General features: G+C 36.6%; 2 protein-coding genes across 19 annotated transcripts in view; both read left to right on the top strand.

The window, feature by feature from the left end:
• Window positions 1-21,323, top strand: part of WNK1 (WNK lysine deficient protein kinase 1) — a 175,024-nt gene that overhangs the window by 123,282 nt on the left and 30,419 nt on the right. For 9 of the 18 annotated variants that reach the window (XM_058282540.2, XM_058282542.2, XM_058282541.2 and 6 more), the window contains 6 exons: window positions 873-1,092; window positions 2,590-2,926; window positions 3,563-3,750; window positions 11,550-11,633; window positions 19,383-19,532; window positions 20,712-21,167. In XM_058282540.2, coding sequence (XP_058138523.1) covers window positions 873-1,092; window positions 2,590-2,926; window positions 3,563-3,750; window positions 11,550-11,633; window positions 19,383-19,532; window positions 20,712-21,167 — 1,435 coding nt within the window. The remainder of the gene's footprint in view (window positions 1-872; window positions 1,093-2,589; window positions 2,927-3,562; window positions 3,751-11,549; window positions 11,634-19,382; window positions 19,533-20,711; window positions 21,168-21,323) is intronic. The other 9 variants (XM_058282550.2, XM_058282548.2, XM_058282555.2 and 6 more) reach the window with 1 other exon arrangement.
• Window positions 4,042-9,763, top strand: LOC131274774 (uncharacterized). The gene has a single exon (XM_058282559.2). The coding sequence runs from the start codon at window positions 8,270-8,272 to the stop codon at window positions 9,572-9,574; it is 1,305 nt and encodes a 434-aa protein (XP_058138542.1). The 5' UTR covers window positions 4,042-8,269; the 3' UTR covers window positions 9,575-9,763.

Here is a 21,323-nt window from a genome sequence, read left to right as displayed (position 1 = left end):
TTAAAGAATTCCATATCTCCACTTCTCCAGTGTCATACTCTTTTCATAGCTTTGTTGTTTGTAATAACTTAACATCATGATATTTAACACTTTTTAATTTTTTTTTTTCACTATAAACAAAGAATATTTGTTTCCAGTCTTAGAACATATTACTGTTTCTTTTTTGGGTGGAACAGTTTACTAGATTCCTGGTATTTTGAGACTTATTTATCTGAAGAAGATGGTTCCTCAATCAAACTTCTGCTTGCCTGGTACACAAATAGTTGAAAAAGGAATTAGGAGAATTTGTTGGGGTAAATGAAGGTTGCTTTAGTAGAAGGTACTGAACTAGAAATCAAAAGATTTATTTTCTAGTCTTGATTTCATAATTTACAACTTTTATAACTATAAGCAAGATTTTCAACCACTGTGAGCTCCATTTCCTACCAAGCAGGGAAATTATATCTCACTGGATATTAGTCAAGGATTAGATGGGATTATATATGTAAGGATTTTTTGTTAACTGTAAAGTACTATATAAATGATTATGTAGTATTTTGAAGCTATGATATTCTATACATTACTTTATCATAGTTATATGATTAGATCATTAACTAATATTAGGTTAAATCATTGAATTAAAAAATTATCACTACCAGTTCTTATTCATAAATAAGATGGTTATGATTTTTCTGTAGCCTGAGAGTAAAATTCTATAATCACCATCACATGGAGCAATGTAGAAATGAGTTCTAATGTTTCTTTGGTTTTTCTGTTCACAATGTTTTTTCATTCTTTCAAACATAATAATAATCAACCACCCTTGAAAATTTCCTTCATAATCTAATAAGATTTTGTTTTGTTTTTCTTTTCTTTTCCCTCTTTTTTGGAAGATATGCTATCAAAGACCTTTTGAACCATGCCTTCTTCCAGGAGGAAACTGGGGTACGGGTAGAATTAGCAGAAGAAGACGATGGAGAAAAGATAGCCATTAAATTATGGCTACGGATTGAAGATATTAAGAAATTAAAGGGAAAGTACAAAGATAATGAGGCTATTGAGTTTTCCTTTGACTTGGAAAGAGATGTACCAGAAGATGTTGCTCAAGAAATGGTAAATTAACACTAATTAGCCATTTAAAAATTGATGTAGATTAATTTACAGTGATATGAAAGGGCATCTATGACATCGTTGAGCAAAACAGCAGTTTTTGAAACGGTGTATGACATATCTGTATGGTATAAAATTGCACTGGTTACTAGCCTAAGATGTCTCTTTGGTGGGATCTCTGAGTGTCGTGTGAGGGGCAATGGTGCCGCAGGTGCGTATCTGGCATGTGCGTGAGATATTTTTACTCGGCCCTGGCCTTATCGCCAGGCTGGTGGCTTGAGCATCCCCAACCTTCGTGGGACAAGCCCTCCGCCCCTGCTCGGCCAGGCCCACCACGCAGCTCCGTCCTCAGGCATCCGGGTTGGCGGCACCCTCCCACGGCGTGCCCGGCGCATGGGGCAACTGGCCACTGACCTCCCCACCCTACTCCCTTGAGGCTGTCCCTATCCAGAGGCCAGGGCTCCGGGTGGGCTCAGGCCACTAGGCCCAGCACGGGTGGTGGGATCTGCATCGAATCCACTGCCCCCGCCCTCCTCGCCTCCTGTGCAGAGATGCCTTTCCTGTGACTGTTCCAGAACCTTCTGCCTGGGGTAGCTGTGCGGACTGGAAGGGGGGCGCAATAAAGCTTGTCTGCTCTCCCAAAAAAATATATATGTATTTTTTTGGTATTGTTTTTATAATGAATGTAGGATTTTATAGTCATTTTTTAAAGTTATATGAGGAAAAGTTTAAAAAATTTTTTTAAAGATGTAGGTATAGAATAGGTAGAGAGGTAGGTTCAGATATCTAGATATATAGAACTAGAATACACTCTGAAGTCATTTTGAAAGTGTAAGACTGAACAACTCCTAATTTGTATAAACCTCTTCAAATAGAGTGACAAGTCATCTGATCAATTCCTATAAATAGACACAAGTTTATAAATTGTTTTCACTTTGAAGGAAATTTTCAAGATCAGTTATTAGTAAGCAGCCTTTGTTGTACTTGTACTTAGTTGAAGTATGTCAGAAAGATCACTTTTCAAAAGTGAAGCCTCCACCAGTTTTAGGTTTAGAAGAGAGACTTCGTTTTTTCTACTATTTGAGATGTGTTTTGGGTGTTTGTTTTTAACTTTTGTATGATTACCACAATTGTTTTATCCAGCTAAATGGTTTCCTAGTGAAGGGAACTTTGGTTAATGTTGATGGTTAGATATGAGAGGAAAATAGAGTAGAATAGAATAGAGTAGAATGCCTTATTTGGTTCAGGAACTGCAATTTTTAGTGTCCCTTGTTTTATTGTTTGTTGGAAGGGAAAAGTACACCTACCCGAATTTCTACATAGATGGTAGAGAAATGCATAATGCAGATTTCAGTAATTTCACAGTTTGGTTAAGACCAATCCTGAGATAGTTTTCTTCCTCCTCCCCTCTACTTTTCTCCAGTGCCATTTTTTGTTTTATTTTGGTTTGTTTCCTTTTGCTGTCTTACTGCTTCCTAATAAAACCTTCTTGTCCTACAGGTAGAGTCTGGGTATGTCTGTGAAGGAGATCACAAGACCATGGCTAAAGCCATCAAAGACAGAGTGTCATTAATTAAGAGAAAACGAGAGCAGCGGCAGTTGGTAAGGGAGGAACAAGAAAAAAGAAAGCAAGAAGAGAACAGTCTCAAACAGAAAGTAGAACAACAATCAAGTGCTTCACAGGCAGGAATCAAGCAGCTCCCTTCTACTACTAGTACTGGCATACCTACTGCCTCTGCCACTTCAGCTTCAGTTTCTACGCAGGTAGAACCTGAAGAACCTGAGGCAGATCAACACCAACAACTACAGTACCAACAACCTAGTCTATCTGTGTTATGTAAGTATTTAGGGAATTGCAAAAATACTCTACTGATGCTACCAGTTGACTTTTTATCTTCTTGTTCAGCGTTTTCCACTGGTCTCTTGATTTTGACTAATGAATCCAAAGTATAAGAAATTTGAAATGGGTACCACCTCGCTTTTTATTTTTATGCCAACATCTAAAAGCATAGAAGGATAAGACAGTGAAAAAATCTAATTAGTATAAAAGATAATTTAACAAATTCCAACATCTTAGAGGTTTCTCCTTTTTGTAATTGCTTAAAACATAATACAATAAAAATGAGCAAGCTTATCTTAGCTACTTAAAATTGAACCATTAATCTGGTTTAGCTCTTTTAGCAAAGCGGAATAATGTATAAACTAAAAGTAATGATACCACTAATTATTGATTGAATTACTTGCTTAATACTGAGAACTCATTGGGTCTCCATATTTATGCTTTTTCTTCATATGGGTCCCTCGTTTAATGACTAGTTTTTGTTTTTTATTTAGTCATATCTGTACAAAGAAAATAATTAACGCTAAATTAATGGGTCTGAAATGTGATGGGAAAATATGAACCTCCTTTTTGTGATTTCTCTCTCTCTCTTTCTCCCTTTCTCTGTTTTTTGGTGATTCATGTCTCCTTCAGCTGATGGGACAATTGACAGTGGTCAGGGATCTTCTGTATTCACAGAATCCCGAGTAAGCAGCCAACAGACAGTTTCATATGGTTCCCAACATGAACAGGCACATTCTACTGGCACAATCCCAGGGCACACAGCTTCTGTTGTTCAAGCACAGTCTCAACCCCATGGGGTATATCCACCCTCAAGTGTGGTAAGTAAATGCATAAGAGAGTGTAAAACTATAATGAGAACCAATAGACAATTTGCTAATTCACATTCTTTCTACTATCCATAGAATTGCATGAATCTTGAGTAGAAAATATAAATTGTTTATTTCTAAAGAAAATAGGTTTATTATAGAGTGTAATTGGAGTAGTTGAGGCAGGGTAGGATATATACATTAATGTGTAAGAATTAACTCAACTTCCTATGTGAAAGGTACCTATGTACAAGACTTAGACTAATCTGCATTGGATTAAAGTTAATGCTCTGTGTAGCACTTAGAGTTGAAACTTTTAGAAGCAGCATAAGCTGGACATAACTAATGGTTTGGGGCTAGGGGCAAAGAGTTTTTCAAAAGTTTTATTAAAATAATTACTCAGTATTTTCTATAAGATTTCTTATTGTATATAATACAGGTAAGCCCTTCTAACCATTATAGAATGCTGCATGTGAGTACTTTAGAGTAAAGGAATCCTTTATATGTATGACCATTTAATTTAGCGCTTGTGTTCAATCATCAGTTGCTATGCGTGTTCCTGCCTTAAAGTCTGTGTTGGACACAAGTTCCTTCCCTAGTATATGTTCATTTGCTTTTCCCCTTTATTTGATATCTGTTTTATTACTGATTTATTTTCAGAATCAATTTATGGGAATTATCCTTAAATATTTTATTATACATTATTACCCCATGTTTTACATTAGCCACTCTTGCTTTTCATTTAGAGAGTATTTCTTTTGTTGACTCTCCAAAAGATCTTCAGCAGAAAATAAAATACATCATCTACCTGAAAAAGGTGGAGAATAACTGGTCACTGTGGCTTGCTTCAGTGAAATCTTTAAGCAGCCAGATTTTCCCTTTTAGAAAGCTTTTTAATCTGAAGTTTTGTAGAACTCTAGCTCCATCATTAAGTAAAGTATTTCTCTGTTAAGAAAATGCTTCTGCTTGCCCTGGTCTTTTATCCTGTAGGTTGGTAGAAAAGATGTTTATTTGTTTCAGGAGTCCATTCATTTGGCTAGATCTCAAGATGAATGGTCACAAGGAAAATTACTAGTGTACTAATTTTTTTAACAGTCAAGTTTCTAACCTTTAAAAAAATTACGGAGGATAGAGGAACTTTACAAAGACTAAAAGATATATTGCTGATATATTGCTGTACTCTGACAAATATTTTGTCAGCATTTCTTGTCAGCTTCTCCTTTTGCTCTAATTGATTTTTTTTCCAGTCAGCGTAACTAGATTTTTCAAAACTATTTTTAATCTCTTTGCTCCACTCATCACAGAATTATTTGTAAACTTTAGCTCTCTATTTTAGCAAAGGAAATGGAATGATCATTTATGAAGATATTAAGTATTTGAGCCACAAAAATAGCTATATAGTTTTGGAGGCTCTATAAGCAGACTGTTTCTTGCCTTCTAACAACAGTGTTCTATGGAAGTATCATGAAGAATTATTAAACATTGAGAATTTTTTTGCATTTTATAATTTTATTAATACCCTATCTTATTCCAGAAAGAACTTACAGTGACTTACAGTAATATATAAATTAAGTAGAATAAAGAAGTATGAATGAAAGGAAAGCAAGGGTATAGAAAAAAATGGAGCCAGGATTGAAACTAATATGATGATACTTAAACACTTGCTACAGGTTGGCCACAAATAAAAGCATTCAGTGCAGCCAATTCTGAAAAAAGAAAATGTAATTATTTGCACAATTCACAATATCTAAAATGAAATAACAGATTTGCTCAGAACAACCTTATAGTATTAGGCATACCATCCGTAGTTTTATTAAAACCTTTCTGCTAAGATATATCAAACTTTATAAACCTAAGTTGAATCTCTGATGTATGTGTTTAAAAAATGTTTTAAAATTTTTCTTTGGAGATTCAAAATAAAGATATTTTCCCATTGACTAAGTTAGTAAAAGTACAGAACATTTCCACTAGTCAGCTATGAATTTCCTACAGAAAGCTAAACTTTTTCCTAGTAGATGATGACTTTTTACCTTTGCAGATAGATTGGCAAGTGTAATAAAATAAAATGCTATGCACCAACAACTTTTTTAGTCTGATGCCACCTAAATTAAAAATAAAAAGGCTTTCTGAGGTTTTCAGAGCTCCTGCAAAATACTCCAGTCTTAAAATTTTCTACATCTTATAATATATTTAAAACTAACAATTCAGTCTTCTTTATTCTTAATAAATCTGTGGAAAATGTATGGTCATTATATTCCCTATCTGGTCTGCAACATTCAGTCAGACGCTCATTCTTATTCATGCACTCAATTCCAGCGTTTCAGAAATTTTAGGAAGATTATTTGATCACTCTCATAGTAGCACATAGAAAAACCTGTACTTGACCAACAGCATAGAGAGAATAGTTGTCATCTTCCATGTGTGCTTTGTGGAGTTATAGCTCTCCTTCAAAAAATTTGACTTTGCAGAAATTGGGGGAGGATGGAACATTTCTTTATGTCACCTATGCCCTGTTATCATTGTACATTTGGTTATTTTGTTTTCAAAGTACTGTTTTTTCATGTATGTTTGTTTTCTGTTTAGCCTCGTCGTGGCCGTAGCATGTCGGTTTGTGTTCCCCATCTTTCTGCTGTTCCCTCTCTGTCCCGCATCTCTCCCAGTGCTCCTTCCACCCCACCACCAGTGCTGTCTGCACCTCTTTCTCCTTCCCTCCTTCGGACTGCCCCTGAGGAAACTTTTGCCGAAAAGCTTTCTAAAGCATTGGAGAGTGTCCTGCCTATGCACTCTGCCTCTCAGCGCAAGCACCGACGCTCCAGCCTGCCTTCCCTCTTTGTCAGTACTGTATGTAACCATAAACTTCCTGACAAATGAAAAATTATTACCAGTGAATACATCCAGGCATCAAGAATTTTAATAAAAATGGAATAAAGAACATTACTAAACTTGCTGTCATACTATGCTATTATATATTATGAAACCAGTTCTTCCTATAAGAAATGTTTTTTGTAATAAGGCTTTAAATGGGAAAAAAAAAAAAGCTTGGAAGAAATAAGAGAGAATGTTTATAAAGCCCTTGGCACATATTAGTGTGTGCCCAATAAAATGTTGGCTTTTCTTATATTCTCCCATTCCCTAATCATATGTGCAAGTCCTTGTATTTTCATATCCTAGTAAAAAATATGTATATTATTTCTTTCCTTTAACAAATATTACCCAAACATGTTTTCTCCTCACTTTATTCTAAAGGATCGCTAATAAAGGTGGATGAGTCCATTTTTTCCCAATATCAATGAAAAATAATTGAGGAGTGAAAATTGGATTTTCTTTTGTTAGCTGTTAAAAATGATGTGACAGAAAACAAAAGGTCACATGATGTTCCATCATGGGAATATTTTTTCATAGGTTGAATAGTGTTGAGCCTTAATGCTAATGAAATGGGCTTCTATCATATTTAGTATGTGTGGCATTCTTTGGCCCCATTAATGTCTCTAATAAAGATCCATCTTTTAAAAATTATATTACGCTCCGTGGGACCTTGCTGCTGCTTTTCCAGGTCAAATGTAAACATTCTGAGCTTAGTAATCCCCAGATCCTCAGATTTTTATTTAGAGGAATGATTAAATATACAGTGTTTTTATGGCTCTTGGATACATCTTGTATAAATAACAATAAAATGGAACATTTCCAATTCTGTAATTAGAAATAGAAATCCTCTGTTACCTGCTTGTAAAGAAGTAACATGAGCCATTATGCTACCTTTATTACCTTGATAGGTGTCTTCCCTAATTATTGAAAGAATGAAATGGATCTGCTCTTTTAAAAAGGAGTCTATGAAAGTGAATTATTATAGCATGCCCTGTTTGCTTTCGGCAAGCTAGGTTTCCAAACTTAGAATCTTAAATCTAGAACTGCTTCTGTGAACAAAAAGTACTGTTAATTAAGCTAGCTGTTCCAATTTAAACACCAAATATTAGAATCTAGTTTGGGATAGACAGAGGAAAGATGATGTCGTTAGTCCAATGCATTTTTTATTAACCACCAAAAATCTCTTCTGATTTCTAACTAGAAGACATACTACTAGTGGAAAAGCATCCCTTAAACCTCTAAGAGCACAGGATAGTAACAAGAATATAGAATATAGGAAGACTTAGTACAGTAAATTGAAGTATGTTTCTTACATTATAAGAATAGTTGTACCTATTCCTAGTCTTAGCTCATGTCTTTTTCTAATGATATAATTCACATTAAATCTTAAGAGTGGGCATATTAATTGTGGATAAAAACAAAATAATCAGAAAATTTAATTCTTCCTTTTAGAGAGGAAAGTTAAGTTGTGGAAAAGCAGCTTTTATCTAATGCAAAGATTCCCACAGATTGATTATGTTGGCCCTGGATGTATTTAATGGATTTTTACTGTGCACATAATTTCCAAAAGCATTGTTATATCTTAATTATAAAATTTGGTGTAACTATTTCATAGGGTTACACAAAACTATCCAGTTGTTCATGTCTAATGTAATTTCACATATGAATGTATGAATTACTTGTCTTATTCATGTTGATACAGCCTCAGTCCATGGTGCATCCGTGTGGGGGGACCCCAACATACCCAGAATCACAGATATTTTTCCCAACTATTCATGAACGTCCAGTTTCCTTTTCACCACCTCCCACCTGTCCACCGAAGGTAGCCATTTCCCAGCGGCGTAAGAGCACCTCCTACCTGGAAGCCCAAACTTGCCACTTCCAGCCACTGCTGAAGACTGTCGGCCAGAATCTTCTTCCACCTGGTGGCAGCTCAACTAACTGGATACCAGAGTCCATAGTTATGTTGGGTACTACAGCCAATAGAATAACTGGAGAGCCATGTGAGATACAGGTCCATCCTATGCTTGAACCAACTCAAGTTTACAGTGACTATAGACCTGGACTAGTACCTCCAGAAGAAGCTCATTATTTTATTCCTCAGGAAGCAGTATATCTAGCTGGGGTACATTACCAGGCCCCAGTGGGAGAACCATATGAGGGAATTGTGTTCAATTCACCAGTACTGTCAAGTCCTATGAAACAGATATCTGAACAGAAGCAAGTGCAAGGAGACCCTATCTCAAATTCTGTCTTTGAATTTCCTCCTGGACAGACTTTCCTGGTAGGACACCTTCAGAATTTAAGGTTAGATTCTGGATTGAGTCCAGGATCTCCCCTCTCTAGTATTTCTGCACCTATCTGTACAGATGCTACACGTTTGAAATTTCACCCTGTGTTTGTTCCTCATTCTGCACCTGCTGTGTTAACTCATAACAATGAGGGCAGAAGCAATTGTGTATTTGAGTTTCATGTTCACACACCAAGCTCCTCTTCAGGAGAAGGAGGTGGAGGTTTACCTCAGCGTGTTTACCAAAATCAGCAGGTTACACTGGACTTGAATCAGGAAGAACCACCTCCTCAATCAGTTGGATTACATGGCCGTCTGCAGCCTGTGACTGAAGAACAGAATAATTACCATGCCCCAGAACTGACCGTTTCTATGATAGAGCCTATCAGACAGAACTGGCCAATAGGAAGCCCAGAATATTCCAGTGATTCCTCACAAATTACTTCTTCAGACCCTGGTGATTTTCAGTCACCTCCCCCTACAGGGGGAACAGCTGTACATTTTGGCTCTGACGTCTCATTACCCTTTATCCGTCTGCCTCAGACAGTGTTACAAGAATCCCCACTTTTCTTCTGTTTTCCCCAAGGAACCACATCTCAGCAGGTCTTATCTGCCTCATTTTCTTCAGGAGGATCTGCACTCCATCCACAGGTTATAGGAAAAGTTCCACAATTCTTTTAAACTACCATACTGTGCACCATTACGTTAAGGTTTCTATCCTTTCCCTGCATCATGGATTTATGAGGAAAGGAATATTGTTTAATTCTGTCAGTAGAGTTTCCACTTCTTTTGGGGATTACAAACACAATATGAGAGAAGCGCCTTAATTTACCTATAGAATATGCAAACCCTTTAAAAACAACACAAAAACTAGAATTTTGGGAAGCAGATGTGGCTCAGTGGTTGAGCACCCATTTCTCATGTCTGAGGTCCTGGGTTTAATTGCCGGCACCTCCTTAAAAAAAATAGAATTTTAGCATTCAGCTCATCAAAATCATTCCCTCCTATCCATATGTGTAGGATATTTTCAACTGGCAGTGGAAATGCAAATGCCTGTAATGTAAGGTTGACTACTCAGCATTGGTTATTTAGGAATGCTAATGTAAAGTGTTTCCTTTTCCTGCAAACAAATATTTCCCTTAACAAATGAAGATGCCTTTTTTAACATTAGGCATCAATCAAGGACCAGTTCTAATTTTTAGCATCTAGGTTGGAATCTAATAGGTGGTGGGTTTATTTTGGGGGATTTTGTTTTAAGAATTTGTATTATATGCTGCAAGCTAAGGAACATTACACATCTGTGGCTTTGCTTTTTTGTCAGCAAATTTAAATATATTTGTGTGTATGAGCACATACACTTTACCTAGAAGTGGACATAATATAATTTAAGAAGTGTAGTAAGTGTTGACTATTTCTTACGTTCTTTTGATAGCTATTATCAAATATATATACTCTGTGTATTGGAATATGCAATTGTATATTCAAGACATCATTTGGACATAAATATTCCTCTTTTTTTTGCAAAGTATTTTCTGTTCTTCCTGCATTATTCTTATGTTCTTCCCCCATTAGGGTAATAAACAACCCCCAAAAATGTACATAAAATATCAAGTACTTGGAGTAGTACTAAGAAGCAAAAAGACCCAGAAACTTGCACTGACAGGCATGCAGCATATCATATCAATACTCTAGTTGTCATGGTTCCTAGTGTGACTCCTAATGCATTGCCAGACTTTCTTGTTTAAACTTTTAGAAGTAAAATTTCGATTATCAGGTACTTAATTTACAGACATATTGCAGAAAGAATGAATGCTTATAGGTGGTTAAGCTGCAGTGGAGTTTGATGCTCTAAACCGAAGTGGAACAACAAAGATGGTATTGCCTTTTCATTTCCTTAACCTGCCTATATAGTCCTGTTCTTATTTCTCGTTTAGAGAAATTGTCTTTATTTTAACTAGACTTCTTTTTAATTGAAATATTCAGGGTCAGGATTTCTTAGCCTCAACACTATTGGAATTTTGGTGTGGATAATTCCGAATTGTAGGATGTTTAGCATCCTCCGTGATCTCCCCCCACTAGGTGCCAGTCACAGTTGTGACAACCAAAAATAACTCTACGTGTTGCCACATGTCCCCAGGAGGGCAAAATTGCCCCTGTTTGAGAATCATTGCTCTACATACTTAGCAGTTGATGATAACAGATTTTTTGGCATTTATGATAAAAGTTACCATGGCACTACAAGAAGTAGCAAAAGGAACCAAATTAGCATTGATTTTATCAAATACCTTTTTTCCCCTTAATTAGTTGTTCAGATACAGAAAATATTCACATCGATAGTTTTAGCACTTTTTTTTTGGTTATTATATTTCCAGGAATTTGTGATAAAGCATACTCTTACAGCCTGAGTAGCAATGGTAGGTTAGGTTTTAACTGTCAGTCATTTTTGCATGGTATCAGAACATGTCCTGGGTTACAATCATTCTCTCAAGTTTTCTTACAAAAGATGCCCCAGAAGCCTCTTTCTTTATACTTAATCAAGCTAGTGTTTCGTTTTGCTTGAGCAAACTCTCCGGAGCTTAAATATTGATTGCAAAAGCCTGTCTTCTCTACAGCCTTAGAGTCTCTCTAATTTGTTGTGTTCACTTCTTTCCTTCAGGCACAGGGGCAAAGCCAGGGTCAGCCAGCCTCAAGTAGCTTAACAGGGGTTCCATCTTCCCAACCAATACAACATCCTCAGCAGGTGAGAACAACTCATTACTCTTTATGGATTAGCAGTGGCCAAATAGTGTTTTTGTTTGTTTGTTTGTTTTTAAAGATTTATTTATTTATTTCTCGCCTTTCCCCCCCAACCCTGATTGTCTGTTTTCTGTGTCTATTTGCTGCGTCGTCTTCTTTGTCCACTTCTGTTGTTGTCATCGGCACGGGAATCTGTATTTGTTTTTGTTGCGTCATCTTGTTGTGTCAGCTCTCCTTGTGAGCGGCACCATTCCTGCGCAGGCTGCTCTTTCTTTCGCGCTGGGTGGCTCTCCTTACGGGGTGCACTCCTTGCGCGTGGGGCTCCCCTATGTGGGGGACACCCCTGCGTGGCACGGCACTCCCTGCGTGCATCAGCACTGCGCATGGGCCAGCTCCACACGGGTCAAGGAGGCCCGGGGTCTGAACCACGGACTTACCATGTGGTAGACAGAAGCCCCAACCACTGGGCCAACTCCGCTGCCCAAACAGTGTTTTATATCCCTCCAGAATTAGATTCCTGAAAGAAAAAGCAAGAAACATAGCATTCCTTATGTTCAGTAACATTTTAGAAAAATCTCTTTTGTTTAATGTATTTTTGAAAAATCTTATAAATTATACGTTAAAATTTAAAAGAATTGTTATAACTGAGTTTATTTACCTTAAACAGATGATTCTATACATTATTTAATAACAAATAATATTAATTTTGTTTCTACATGTGTTTTTGACTTGTCCCTTTAGAAGCATTTTGCCTTTGCTTTCATCATGCTTCTCTCTAATAATTCTATACTACTTTTAAATTATTTCTAATCCACTGTGAGATATGGGATATCTGATGTTATACTAAGAGGCCCCTAAATAAAAGCCTTAAAACAGCTACTTCAGGAACATGAAAAACTTTTTTTTAAAAAGACTTCTGACTTGCAGGTTTTCTTCCTGAAAGTTCAAGGAACTCAAGAGATTAGTGCAATTCTGATACATTGAACAGCACAAGCTGATAATTCTAAAATTAGATATCCTAATTCATTACTAATATTGGTTCATATTAATTATTTGCAGGGAATAATGCTTTGGCACAATTGAATGTTTATTAGCTGTTTCAAATAAAATTTATAGCCACTACATGTGTCATAAAAACTTCCCAATGAATTATCTCATTGATAGTCCCTAAAAAGTATACTCTTAAACTACCAAATTGTAAATTGGCTTCTGTTTCTATTAGTTTCTGAAACAAAGCTTTTCATTTCTTTTATATTACAAATGGTCTGCTTCCAGTCCAGCATGTGGTCATGTAGTCAATTTGATACTATCTTCAGATTAGGTGTCCTTTGTACAAGATAATCAATAAAAAGTATTTTGTACAGAAAGAATTGATTAGTTTGCTTTTACATATATTTACTCAGTGACCAGTACCTCTCTATCTTATACTAAGGGCTGGAAATAATTACATGCTTTGTCATATAATTTGCCCCTACCCTTTCTTCCAGATAAGTATCTGACTTTATGTTATGATTATGATTTAATTCGAGTAGTCAAATTTTTCCCAGCTTCAGCAAATTCTATTTTATCCTAATAGCAGCCCCTGATAAGTGATTATAAGTTACATAAAGCTAGTTGAGGACAGAAACACTATCATGGGTAACAATCTCTTAATTTGTTTATCAATGGACATAGGCCAACCCCAATGAAACAAGCAAATTGTTTGCTCTGTTTTTCCTTTTCCAGTGGAATTTGTTTTGTATCTTGTATATGTGTATGTGTAATTATTATTAAATGAAGAAGATACTGAAACAAGCCAAGTTCAGTGATGAGAAAAGCATATGAGTTTAGAGGAGGGTAATTCCATAAATGCAGATTTTAAAGAATTAAGGCATTTGACTCTTCTGGGAGATAAAAAAAAATGGCTAAATTGCTACAGTACAAACAAAAACTTTCTGATTCAATAATGTTTTCATTTTAGTTATTTTAACTTTGTGAACTTATTTTAAATATAGCATGATATTCATGTTGAACATTAGAATCATAAAATTGAGCCTTCAATTTATAGAAAAAGTATATGCAGCCCAGAATATTTATCTTTTCCAAGATCACATAGCCAATAAATATTCCAGTCCCAAATGCAAGATTTCTAGAATAGTGTTCTTTTTTCTATATTAAATATAATATTCTACAGGGAACTAGAGTACCTTCTCATGCTCTGCTGTCTCTTAATGAGGTACCAAAAATAACTTCCTCCTACCAGAAAAGTTTTGTTGCCACAGTCCAGGTGTAGTGAGCTGCCCTACGAACATAATAATTTCTTACATAAGGACATATAGGAATTGTCAGGTATTTCTTACTGTTCAGTAGAACTCATGAACATTTTTGTTAATGAAAGCACCTGCGTCCAACTCCTGACAATAATATAGTTAGTAAAGGCTATGTGAACTGGTTTCATGAGCCACATATATGCAAAGTATGATGTCAAGCTGCTATTTTAAACCATACCTGCTTGGCTAAAGTGTTGATTATTAGCCACTGTGATTGTGTACCAGCAATCTCCATAAACTCCTTTCCTACCCAAGGGTTCTACTTCTTCCTAAATGGTCAAGGGTATAACTAATACATCCCTCTCAATTATCTTAAGCAAGGAATAAGGGCATGTCCATAAAAGTACTCATTTTTTTTTTATTATTTTTAATTCTGATAAAATATACATAACAATCATTTAAACCATTTTAAGTGGACAATTATTTGACATTAAGTGCATTGACAATACTGTATTAATTTCACCACACTGTATTTCCAGACATCATTGTAAACCAAAACACATGCTCATTTAGCAGTAATTTCCTATTCCTTCCTCCCCTCAACATTCGTAAACACTGTTCTGCTTTCTGTCTCCATGAATTTGTTTATTCTAAGTATTTCATATAAGACAACTCATTCAATATTTGTCCTTTGGTTTCTGGCTTATTTCACTCAATATGCTGTATTCACGGTTCATCCATGTTGTACCGTGTAGCGGCACTTGACTTATTTTTATAGCTGAATACTATTTCATTGAATGGTTATACCACATTTTGTTTATCCATATATCTGTTGATCATACCTGGGTTGCTTCCACCTTTTGGCTATCATGACTAATGCTATGATCGACATTGGCGTACAAATACCTGTGTGAGGGCCTGATTTTAGTTCTTTGGGGTATGTACCTAGGAATAAGATAGTGATTCTATGTTTAACTTTCTGAGGAACTGCCAAACTGTTTTCTTCAGTGGCTGCACTACTCTACTTCCTCTGGTATGAAATTTGTTACTTCCTCTGGTATGAAATTATTTCTCCTTGTAGTTTGTTGTTGTTTCTTTCTTTTTTATCCTTTTGTTCTCCTTGTAGTTTAAATTTGCATTTCTCTAAAGTTAATGATGGTATCTTTTCATATACAAATTTTTTTCTCTGCCCTTCCCTGCCCCCCCCCCAGCTGTCTGCTTTCTCTGTCCATTCGCTGTGTGTTCTGTGTTCGCTTGTATTCTTGTCAGTGGCACCCAGAAAATCTGTGTCTCTTGTTGCGTCATCTTGCTGCAACAGCTCTCCATGTGTGTGGCGCCACTCCTGGGCAGGCTGCACTTTTTTTCGCCCTGGGCGGCTCTCCTTACGGGGCGCACTCCTTGCACATGGGACTCCCCTACGTGGGGACACCCCTGCCTGGCAGGGCACTCCTTGCACACATCAGCACTGCGCATGGACCAGCTCATCACACAGGTCAGGAGGCCCTGGGTTTGAACCCTGGACCTCCCATGTGGTAAGTGGATGCTCTATCCCTTGGGCCAAATCTGCTTCCCTCATATATAAATTATTTATTAGAATTTCTTCTTTGGAGAAGTGTCTATTCAAATCCTCGGCCCATTTTTTAAAATGGATTGTTTGTCTTTTTGCTGTTGAGTTCTAGGAGTTCTTTAGATATTAAATTAAACCCTTATCAGATATCAGGTTTCCAAATATTTTCTCCCGTTCTGTAGATTGTCTTTTTACCTTTTTTTAAAGTGGTATACTTCTATTTTAATAAATTGTTTTAAAAAAAGGAAAAGAAAAAATGGTATTCACTTAACATTTCCATGTCCAGACTCTTAATTTTTCCATCAGAAATAATAGTTCTCTACTTTTTTGGTATTCTGGATGATTCAATGACTGTAGAAGCAAAAATATTTTTAACTATGTTATATTGTTGTCATGACTCTTTCAAAGTTTATTGTTTCTTTCTATTAAAAATATATATTAATTATAGAAAAATGGGATATGTAGAAAATTAGCAGGAATATCTTAGTTCTCCACAGTCCCTCCACTTACTATGCTACAATCAGCATTTCAACATACTTGATTTAAATATATTGTAATGAGCGATAGCTATTTCCCGATTTCCCTGTATTTTATTTATTTATTTTTAATGTTTTGTTTGTTTCCCATATTTTAAAATAACATTTCCATGAATATTCTTGTACAGAGAATTTTTATTGTCATTGTGTTACTCCTTAGGCTCGTTCCCCATAAAGGGTGCTATTTTCAGAAATGTCCATTTAGAAGGGTACTCCTTTTGCCAGTTCTTAAACCTGAGCCCATGGTAGCTGTCACTCAGGCCATAGTCTTACCTAGGAATACTCAGCTTTCAAGTGAAAAAGGCACAGACCTCTGGAGTCCACAAACCCAGAGTTCCAATTTTGTCTTTCCTACTTACTAGACATGTGGTTTGAGCAAGGCACTTATATCCCTGAGGATTCAAGTAAAGTACTTAGAACAATACAAATTCATAGTAACCTCTTGATAAATGCTAGCCTCCATCATCTTAGGGGATGTAACTGTCCTTCTGAGAAGGATGTAAGTTTAGAGATCTTAGATATGTAAATTGGGCAGTTTTCACGCAACTATCAACCCCTAACATGTACCCTATTTTGAGTCGTATGTGAATCTGTATCTTTTCTGACCAAAGAGTCTACAGCTTAAAGTGGTCAGAGATCCAGAAATGACCAAGAGCTACAATTAGGAATGACAAGTTTGAGTGTTTTCAGATAGGATAGAAGATGAAAAACAGAGGCTGCTAGGAAGGATATCCAGGTGTGATGTTGGTCCAGACTCCCCTGTTGACCTTTTTTACTTTCTTGGTAACGTCCTTTGATGCTCAAAAGTTTTTAATTTTGATGAAGTCCATTTTACCTATTTTTTGTTGTTGCTTATACTTTTGGTGTAAAATCTAAAAATCCATTGCAGCTACTCCATGATTGCCTTATTTTGTATTTAATTATTTTTCTGTGGTGTGTCATTTTGTAATAAAGAATATTCCAGGCCACAACGGAGGAGAGGAGGGAGAATAGTAAGAATAAGGTAGGAGGTACAAAGGTGTGGGACAGAAACAGATCAACCTTTAGAATAGAAGTATGTGAAAGTATCACTGAGGTATACCCTTCAGGAAAGAGTGAGTTGAATCCAATCTCAGTACAAGCATGGTTCAGCATTAATTTGGCAGTGAGGGGGTTGAATATGTCCAAATATAAGAAAAGAGTTTTTTCCTCAAGTTTATACCTAGAAAAGAGGGAAGTCACCATACATTCATACCCTTATCATACTCTTATATTTCAGAGCTTTCACTGTCCTTTATTTTGGACAATTGATCCAAAACAATGAAAAGTGGAATTAAAAAATGGTGTGGGGGGCGGCGACAGACTTGGCCCACTGGTTAGGGCATCCGTCTACCACATGGGAGGTCCGTGGTTCAAACGCCGGGCCGCCTCGACCCATGTGCAGCTGGCCCACACGCAGCGCTGATGCGCGCAAGGAGTGCCCTGCCACACAGGTGTCCCCCGCGTAGGGGAGCCCCACGTGCGAGGAGTGTGCCCCATAAGGAGAGCTGCCCAGCATGAAAGAAAGTGCAGCCTGCCTGGGAATGGCGCCGCACACACAGAGAGCTGACACAACAAGATGACGCAACAAAAAGAAACACAGATTCCCATGCCGCTGACAACAACAGAAGCAAACAAAGAAGACGCACCAAACAGACACAGAGAACAGACAAGACAACCGGGGTGGGAGGGAAGGAAAGATAAATAAATAAATCTTTTTTTTAAAAAAATGATGAGGGGGAAAAAATATTGAGAACAGACTTGCCTTTAAGGACCTTAAATAATGTAGGTGGGAATATTTATAGAGGATATCTGTCAGAATTGGTTTTTTAAAAAAAAAAATTTTAAGCCAAGAAATTAAACACAGATTTGGTCCTTCTTAGGGGCATAATTTCACTATTCAAGTACAGTATGTCATTATAACTAGCTTGTTTAGAGATAACTTTAAGACGTTAATGCAAAGGTTATGTGATTATAATTTTACAAGACCATGGGAAAAAATTTCCAAATATTGTTATATTATTTAAACAGGTGCTTGTCACTGCAAATTTTACCTTAAGGCACAACTTAGGAAGTGTTATGCTGCAGAAAACTGAGTACTGATAATGGAGCTCCAATAAAGATAAAAACACTTATGTCTTACATTAAAGAGTTTGATAAGGGAGTTGGGTAGGGACAGTATTTTGGAACTAATATATTTATGTTCTATGCAGTCATAATAGGTTAAATATTTTGTAGATATTTCATTCATATTCCTCAAAGTAGTAAAAAAGTCATAGACCACCAAAATTTTCGTCATTATGCAATTGATGCCATTGGTAAATGACATTAAATGAATATTGCAGGTTGTAGAACAATATTTATAGGATGGGCATGTTTTTGATGTTTGTTTGAACCAAAAGAAAAGAAAATGTACCTGTTTGTAAATGACCATTTATATATAGAAAAAAATCCACAATAGTGTTATACCAAGCCATTAGCAACGTTTACCTCTGGAGAATGGGGAAGTACTTTTTATTGAGAGTTATAATAATATATTGGCTTTTTTAAAAATATATAAACAGGTGTTGCTTTTGCATTAAAAAAAGAAAAGTTTTAAGTTAGTTGTAGGTACCAGAGGGTCTTGAAATCATCAGCTATAAAGGTCAGATTTTATTTGTTAGGCAAAGAGGGGGATAATGAGTTAGTAGCTATGGTCCTATTTTTGTTTGGTTTATTATAAAATTTAGTATTGGGGTACCAGTTGTGTTCCATGCATTACATTAGTTGTCTTATACATGGTTGATTCCCAAATATCATTCCCTTTGTCCCACTTTGAATTGGGTGATAGCATCCTTGATTTCAAAGGAAGAAATTTTTATCATGGTAGTTAAATGAGTGATCTAAGGTATTAAAATTAGCAAATGGTAGAACTAAAATTTGAAACTGTCTCCTCATTCTAAATCTCAGTGCTTTTCCCACTGAGCTGTTCTCTAAGCAAATTAATAATGCAATTGATAAAATAGATTAAAGGAGGTGAAACTATTAGCCTAATATAGGAGCCAAAAGGAATACTGATGCAAAGAAATGGGGGGAAATTGGGGAGAGGAACTGTTTTGATGTTGTGTCCAAAGATCTTCGTAAGGGGCCTACTGTTGGGGCAAGGGAGGCAGCAGGTAAAGAGCCAATGGTGACTCAGATTTTGAAACATTGGTTAATTGTTCTTGGTACCATCACAAACAAATAGTTCCAGAGGGGAGGGAAACAGATATGTAAAGGGACTTGATGAATCTGTGCATGTTTTGATTACTGAAATGATCATCATTTATAGATACCAAAGGTCTTCCTTGGAAGCAGCCATTAATGACTTGAAATAAAACTGACCTCTCATTTTTTATTCTTAGCATCAGGGAATACAGCAGACAGGCCCTCCTCAACAGACAGTGCAGTATTCACTTCCACAGACATCAACCTCCAGTGAGGCCACAGCTACACAGCCAGCGAGTCAACCGCAAACTCTACAGGTCTTGCCTCAAGTAGCAGCTGGAAAACAGGTAAACAGTTTCTGAAAGGATGCTAAAAGGTATCCCATATAACTTGTCCTTACATATGGATAGGCTTCTATCTTCTCCTCTAATGATGAAATAGCTACTGAAGATGGTTAATCTCATGGCAAAAATGAGGTGAACATTGCTTCTTTTGCTCATATGCACTGGTTAATGTAAATGGGTACATACTAAGAACTCAGAAATAATCTAACTTTGAGGTTATTCAGGCTAAAATAGATATCACAGGTATTAGAACTAAGGTTAAATAAAGGTACTTTGTAACTCCAAATCCCATGACATGCTCCAGAATTTGTCAGCTATACCTAATATTCTGGGTTTGCAACTATAATGTATTTTCATGTAAATTTCTGTAGCATCATCCCTCATTGTCTACTGACAGTCATAAAAACATTTTATATGGAATGGTGTGTTTTTTTCCTAAGTACTCTTTCTAATCTCTTGAAAAAGTATCCTGAAGAAGGTTTACTCTTCCAAATGAACATCCTTCTACTTTATCTTTGGGGGTTCTTTTGCTTGTATGTTGGCACAATGTATTATTACTGTCATATTTCATCACACCTATGGTGTCTTCAGTTGTGAATTGCACTATTATTTTTGTACCACTTAGTATGGAAACATCATCAATTTTAAGATATATCCCAATTTCACAGATTTTAAAACAGCAGGGGGTGGATTGCATCCTAGGGTCATCAAAATTTGGTAATTATATCTCTTTTTATAGGGCTTTCAGTTAGGCTTCAGAATTGTAGAGGTAATTTGGATAAAGTCTGATTCCTCTAGGAAGGAATTCATTGCATTTCAGGAAATACTATAATAGCAGTAATATGTTAGTAACAACAAACATGTCTCTAGACTATGGTATTTGAAATGTATGTCCACAAAGCTATGTTTAAAATGCCAGTGAACAGTCCCTCTTTTTATTGTTGAATGGTAAAGCATTGGCAAAATTTCCTACAAGAAAAGATTTGGAACAGTGACCAGCCTATCAGATTCTTTGTTTCCTGCCATCCTTGCCCTATTTTTATGTGGCATATTAACTTACACTAATGTATGCAGTGTTTTTTTTCCCCAATCCCTTCTCTTTTGGCTAATACATAAATCTTGCTTTGGCAGTCTTGCTTTCTTAAAAATAGTCGTCTGTTTTGTTTTTCTTTACTTTCCCAGCTTCCAGTTTCCCAGCCAGTACCAACTATCCAAGGCGAATCTCAGATCCCTGTTGCAACACAGCCCTCAGTTGTTCCAGTCCACTCTGGTGCTCACTTCCTCCCTATGGGACCGCCAATCCCGACTTCCTTACTCCCTCAGTACCCTGTCTCTCAAATTCCAATATCGACTCATGTGTCTACGGCTCAAACAGGTTTCTCATCCCTTCCAATCACAATGGCAGCTGGCATTAATCAGCCACTGCTTACCTTGGCTTCATCTGCTACAGCACCTGTGGTCCCAGGGGCAACATCTGTGGTTCCTAGTCAGCTTCCATCCCTTCTGCAGTCTGTGACTCAGCTGCCAAGTCAGGTTCACCCACAGCTTCTGCAATCAGCAGTTCAGTCCATGGGAATACCACCTAACCTTGGACAAGCTGCTGAGGTTCCTCTTCCCTCTGGAGATGTTCTATACCAGGTATTGTGTTAGCTGTCAAAAAGGAGGGCACCAGAAGGTTTAGTTCTCATAGTAGACCATCAAGAACTTGCTAGGAGCTAGTAGTTGAGTATCAGAATAACTAGCAATGACAAAAATTGCTGATCTCAACTGGAGAAGCTAAAATGGTAAAATTCT

Source organism: Dasypus novemcinctus, chromosome 20 (assembly GCF_030445035.2).
Source record: "Dasypus novemcinctus isolate mDasNov1 chromosome 20, mDasNov1.1.hap2, whole genome shotgun sequence".
Taxonomy (NCBI): Eukaryota; Metazoa; Chordata; class Mammalia; order Cingulata; family Dasypodidae; genus Dasypus; species Dasypus novemcinctus.
This window is presented reverse-complemented; position numbering and strand designations above follow the sequence as displayed.

Excerpts from the sequence above, each read along its gene's own strand:
- LOC131274774 (XM_058282559.2), top strand. The coding sequence starts at position 8,270 with ATGTATGAATTACTTGTCTTATTCATGTTGATACAGCCTCAGTCCATG.